The 6,179-nt window shown below is 36.5% G+C and overlaps 1 protein-coding gene across 2 annotated transcripts in view; it reads right to left on the bottom strand.

The window, feature by feature from the left end:
* Positions 1 to 2,327: 2,327 nt before the first annotated feature.
* The window catches only part of LOC136853663 (uncharacterized), an 18,810-nt gene continuing 14,958 nt past the window's right edge, over positions 2,328 to 6,179 (bottom strand). The window contains exons 8-9 of one of the 2 annotated variants that reach the window (XM_067129587.1): positions 5,146 to 5,245; positions 2,328 to 4,473 (exon numbers count right to left, since the gene is read on the bottom strand). In XM_067129587.1, coding sequence (XP_066985688.1) covers positions 4,319 to 4,473; positions 5,146 to 5,245 — 255 coding nt within the window. In that variant the 3' untranslated portion in view covers positions 2,328 to 4,318. Of the gene's footprint in view, positions 4,474 to 4,995; positions 5,246 to 6,179 lie in introns of both variants that reach the window. The other variant, XR_010857522.1, reaches the window with a different exon arrangement.

Genomic DNA, 6,179 nt, shown 5'->3' with positions numbered 1-6,179 from the left:
AGAGAGAGAGAGAGAGAGAGAGAGAGAGAGAGAGAAAGAATGACGTCACTAACTGTAAATTTAAGCGTTTTAAATACCAAAAACAATGGATATACTTAAAATTAGAACTAGTTTTGATTTTCAGATATTAAATTATGAGTTTTATATCGATATAAGCTTAAAACCTCTGCGAATTACAGCTTTAGTGTCAATTAAACGGAACAATCAGAATCCGATACAAATTTCGTTTCAAGAATTCACCGGCGTGAAGCATCATTGCCGCTGTTTATTTTGCGACGAGCGGTCTCGTAAAATGTCAGACGGTAATTATGGAAGACCAGTACGCGAGAATAGATTAAGGTACTGCTGTGGATTATGAAACCGAAAAATAAACTACATTATTTCCATTATTCTATTCAGGATACCTTGCAATTTAGACTTCATCCATGAAACGTGTATGTCAATAACTGTCAGTGAAGCTCAGCAGCTGTTAATATAAAATGTTTTAGATTTCCGAGAAATTTAATCATCCCTCACATGTATTGTTATTATATGATGATGATGCAGACTACACCATTGCTAATAGTAGGAACGGATTTAATTATGATAAAGAATAAAGCTCTGCAAGTTTACACTGTGCGTCTGAGTGCCAGGTTCTTCTTGTTGCCACAGTTGTCTATGGTATGACTTCGGCGCTTGAATGTCACCCGTCCGAGTTTACAAGACTGGATGCAAACATCTTTCCTTGTTTATAGGATTAATAGGTACTGACAAGACTTATCTCTAACAAGGCATCACTGACAGCACTGTATTAATCTTTAACCGATTAATAATAAAAATATAACGTAACTGTCGCGAGTAGCCTATGTTTTTTTCTTATAAAAATACAACTTTTAATTAGCCTATTACAAGAATATACGAAAACACAAAAGGACGATAAGGTGAGAGTGTTTGGGCGCTCAGTGGGTTTGAGTATTTATCCTCATTCGCTTCCTTAATTAAGAGATTTGTCAGTTATATGATTGCTGTAAGTTGAAGTTGCAGCAATTTGAAGTAATTCAATAATGGCTTGAATAAGTTGCAATTCGTCATCCACCGATCTAAGTAATTGAAGGAGAGGGGTCGAGAGGAGAAAATCTCGATATTAGGCCTAATAAAACCTAAACCGGTTTCCAACCCAGACTGGTGAGCAAATATAATATGGTTCTCCTGCATTTTTTACATACCTGTCGATTCCACAAGGGCACGGCGTCTCCATCTGAAAAGAATAGCTAAGAAATAGAGGTGAAGGAACACCATCTTGCGGAAATTAGATTCGGATTAAACAAAGGTCAGGGGCCTCATGAGAATGTCGAGTGTCTTGCTGACAGACGTGTATATAAAAACCAACAAAGAGGCAAACATACAGAACAGGTATTGTAAAATTATTATATAAACGGGGGATGGGTATAAAGAATAAAGGTGGTGGTAGAAATAAGCAAAGGGAAACGAAGAAAAATGGGGCAAAACAATTTTCAGCCTCAGACTGTGAATGTTTACCTGAAGTTTACATTTTGCCTTTTCATATTGATCTTCAGATCTTGAATGAACTCATGTTTTATTTTTACTCACTATTAAGAGTGAAAGAAGTATTGCAAAGGAAGGACCTTAAACAGTAGCCTAAGCACGAGTTAGAGTATTAAATAAGAGTTCAAAGGTGTAGTTCCTGCAAGTTTCCTGCATGGGGTTCGTTTGCCATCTAGCGGTTAAAAGACGAACGTGACTTTTTCCTTCCTGGACAAGGGTTAGAGTTCCCTATATTTCACCTACAACCCTTGGATGAGAGGATCCCCTACAGATGTCCCATGGAAGTCTAGAAATGACTCAAGCTACTAGCCTCTACTCAACATCCTTAAGGCGGAGGTATAGGCTACCGAATGGCAGTTCCACATTTCTGACATTTAATTGCACAGAGGGAGCCAATTGCTGGTCTTATTTAGTTGGCGACTACAGAGGAGCTTGACACCAACATAACCTCCTTCTGGGAAAGAATCGTTTTGATTTTTCGATGGCCTATGGATCTTTAGGCTACAGAACTGAAAAGACAGTGGTACTGTACTGTTAAAATGTTCTATTAGTAATGTGAACCTCGCTGAGAAGCAACAACGCCTCTTTCACGATTCAAACTCCTACATATGCTTTGTAAATTAGTGATTCAGCCATGAAACAGTGATATAACAAAAGTATATAATAGGCGTCTACGACAATAATTTTCTGAGAAAACCTCTTAAAATGGAAGGATGAAATACAGGAACTTATTAAAAATAATGATACAAGATAAAAAAAAAATGCTCAAGGAAGTGACATGCTCAGCTTCAAGAACTTTTATTTGACAAATTATACAAAATGACAAAACATGAGTTTACATTGCACTTTCATACTCATATTTTTATTGGTTCTAATTAATCAAATCAAATATTGGTAAATCACTTTTATATACTGTGACTTCCAGAAAATGAAGTAAATGAATTTGAACAAATTCACATCCTTGGAACAATAAAAATTTAATGCCAAAGGCACCAAAATATATCAAATTACAACATGAAAAAAGATCACTACAAAAAAAAAATTTTTTCAGAGTAGAATTTCATAATGAACACAATCTAAGTTTCACTACATTAATCAATTTCATTTTGCTACATTATTCGTAAATAACATTAGCTAAAGAAATACGTATGATTCCACACTGATAACTGCCATTCATAATCTATTTACCTAAACGCCACACGGACAAGTACAGTCATTTTTCTGTACTTTGAAGAATAAAAAAAGCAATAATCTATATCAATAACAATCACATTACAAAGACCTCATACAAGCCTAATCAAAACACAAAACTGATGCACTGTATGAAGGCAAATGTTTGTACAGTAAAGTTGGGCTACTTCTGCAATTATTGTAATTTACACATTTTCAGTCTGATTTTATCACCATTACTACTGTTAATCTGGTGGCTGTGTTGAATATTTTCTCTCTGTTTATATCTGTGCTAGTCCTCGTCAAATTGCAATAAATGTAGTTATTAATAGCATTTAATTTGTTGTCATTTGTTTCTTTCTAAGTAAAACAACAGTTTTAGTCTCACCTACGATTTATATGGAAACTTTAAAAGGAAAAATAAGGAGAGAGTGATACGAGTGTGTAAGAGATGTTTTGGAAATAAATTCAACCAAGTAAGCATGGTCTTTCAACTTTTCCAAACTGGTACTGTCACAGACTAATTCTCCATCAGCCATCTATGTAAATTTGTATATAAAGCTCACTAAACGCCTCAAAACACAACCACCATGAAAATAAAATTATTTTATGTATCTGAACCATTTTCCCATCTTACATTATTTCAATAATTTCCAAAATTCTAAAGTGCATATTCCCCCTGTTAGGGCAGAATGATGACAACTCCAAATCATCGCTCTCTCAGCTATAGCAATCATCTCATGTTTAAAATACCTAGATTACTAACAGTTTTTATCTCTGAATGTTGTCTATGGTACCCTGTTTTATATTAAACACCACTTGTTTTCATTATAATCAAGAACTCGTTTTCATTACAATCAAGAACTATCCAGAATGGCAGCCTTAATTCCTCAATTTTTCCTCCTACATTTTTCCTAAGTTTTAGTCTGGTTATTTACTTCTCTTCTTGGTTTATTTCTTGCCATCCTTCGGTCTGTCTTCTTATGGCCTGTCCACACTAGCGGGAATGCCCGTCGGGCACTTCCAGCTGTTTATATTTTCTCTCACTTCTGAAGCAGTGTTACCAGACAATCGCATCATTCTGGCTCCATACTCGGTCCGTCAATAGAGTGGAACGGGTTATGGGAACAGTGTTTGCCCGTCGGGCAGTGGCCGCTGGTGTGGACAGGGCTTTAGACTATCTTAAGCTGCGTCCACACGATCGAGCTTTGTTCGACGAACTTTGTCCGATGTGACGCCAGAAGCGGAGAAACTGCGAGCAAAGTCAGAACCTTGTCCGCTTCTGACGTCACACCGGACAAAGTTCGCCGAACAAAGCTCGATCGTGTGGACGCAGCCTTAGACAGGCTTCAACACGCTACCTTGACAACAGTACAGAAATAAGGACTAGAATGATCACTGTGATTAAACATATGCTGTACATCACACCCTCTGAATATCTCTTTCCTGCATGCAATGGATGGCTCATAATTTATGGTAGGTATGGCTGAAGTAAAGAGTGTCCGGTACTAAAAGATTAAGGAATAACAACACTGTTCCATTAACAGGCTACAGAACTAGATTCTGTTCCGATCACCTTCTGGTATATACAGTACTTTCTTCTTTAAGTGACCAAATCTTTACAAAAACAATACTTTTTGATATAAGGGTCAGTTACACAATGACCCTGATTACCGTAGCTATTGATGCGTAATATATCTGCTGATAATTCAAGTTTTCCTTCATAGAATCTATATGTGGCTTCCATCTCTGCTTCGCCTGAAAGTAAACCAAAACGTTAAACATTAATCCAAGACAAGAGAAATAACAAAAAATCAAGACAGAAATCCAGTGTAACATAGGTGAGAAAGGTGGAATTGCATTTATTTCTACTTTACATTTAATTTCTAGAAAAAATTTTTTTATTAAAAATCACTGCAGAGCTTTCAGTGATCACAGAGAATGAAATGACACTGGGAGAGCTCTGTTTAACTAAATGCTAAACAGACTGCAGGAACAGTCTTCCCGCCAAATGTAACTAAGGACCACTCTGTCCCTAAGGCTTTCCCTGTTGACTGGGCTGGTCTATCATAGTACTCTTCCTACTTGGAATATATCTAGCTAACAGCTGAACAGCGATTCTCAGGAATTTACTGTTTGCCCTTGGGGACAAAGGTTACAATTTTCATAGGCCTATCTTAGCTCCAGAGGAAGGCTATCTTTGCTAGGCAGTAACGAGAACTCCTGTGTGTGATTTATGAATGTTCTACAGAAGTGGAACTGAACCTCACTCACACCTACTTCATTTGGTTTTTCTGCATCGCAGTTATATAGATGACTAACACGTACATAATATGGGAAAAAATGTACACCCTAATCACTGTCAATAGAAGAAGATTGATGAGGTACATTATTATACCAGTAAATGAAGTGTTATCTTTTTGTACCCACTTGGCTCAGTGATGAATGTGACAACATATGACGTTGCCAGGGTATCCCGTTGCTTGGGCAGTGTTTCATTTCTAGGGTATCCCAATTGACCACTCACGATCTGGAAAAGACAGAAGTACATCTGAACCTGCAATGACTTATGAGAGTAGTTTGTTGAAGCATTTTGGCATAAATTCAAGTCATCAAAGTCCACCTATTGTTAATGTTACCACTTTAACCAACTCCTGCTTACAACACTGAACAAAACAATAACACTAATGTATAAGGTATATATTATGTGAGATATGTGTCTCCTATCTGAATTTCCAAAACACTGAACCAAGAGTAGTGGTATTTGTCTGTTTATTATTATTATTATTGTTTATTTTATTATTATTAATTTTTTTTTGTCTATCACAGTCATCCTATTCGACTGGGTGGTTTTTCTAGCGTGGGGTTCCGGGTTGCATCCTGCCTCCTTAGGAGTCCATCACTTTTCTCACTATGTGAGCTGTTTCTAATAGCACACTTTTCTGCACGAGTCCTGGAGCTACTTCTGCATCTATTTTTCCCAGATTCCTTCTCAGGGACCTCGGGATCGTGCCTAGTGTTCCTAAGATTATGGGTACAGTTTCAACTGGCATATTCCATATCCTTCTTATTTCGATTTCCAGGTCTTGATACTTATTATTATTATTATTATTATTATTATTATTATTATTATTATTATTATTATTATGTAACCAAACCGGATCACTCAGTGAAATGGAATACATAAAACAAAATAAATACTCAGGTCAGATATATCGAAGAGATGAGATGCATATGACAGACAGAATAAAATATGGAGAAAACTTACATTTCATCACCTAAAGTAAACTCCCTTTGCAATCAGGGCACAGTATTTACCTAGGAAAAATTGACAGTAATAATTATTCTTCACTGGTAAAACAAAGCTGGAAACCCAGACACTGTGGGACCCAACTCCTTTGAAGGTTTTCATATATACCTAAGGCAGGCTAGAGATTGAAAAAAAAAACAAGTAAAAAAATGCA

This window comes from Macrobrachium rosenbergii, chromosome 27 (assembly GCF_040412425.1).
Source record: "Macrobrachium rosenbergii isolate ZJJX-2024 chromosome 27, ASM4041242v1, whole genome shotgun sequence".
Taxonomy (NCBI): Eukaryota; Metazoa; Arthropoda; class Malacostraca; order Decapoda; family Palaemonidae; genus Macrobrachium; species Macrobrachium rosenbergii.
The sequence above is the reverse complement of the archived record's forward strand: the minus strand, read 5'-3'. Positions and strand labels throughout refer to the sequence as shown.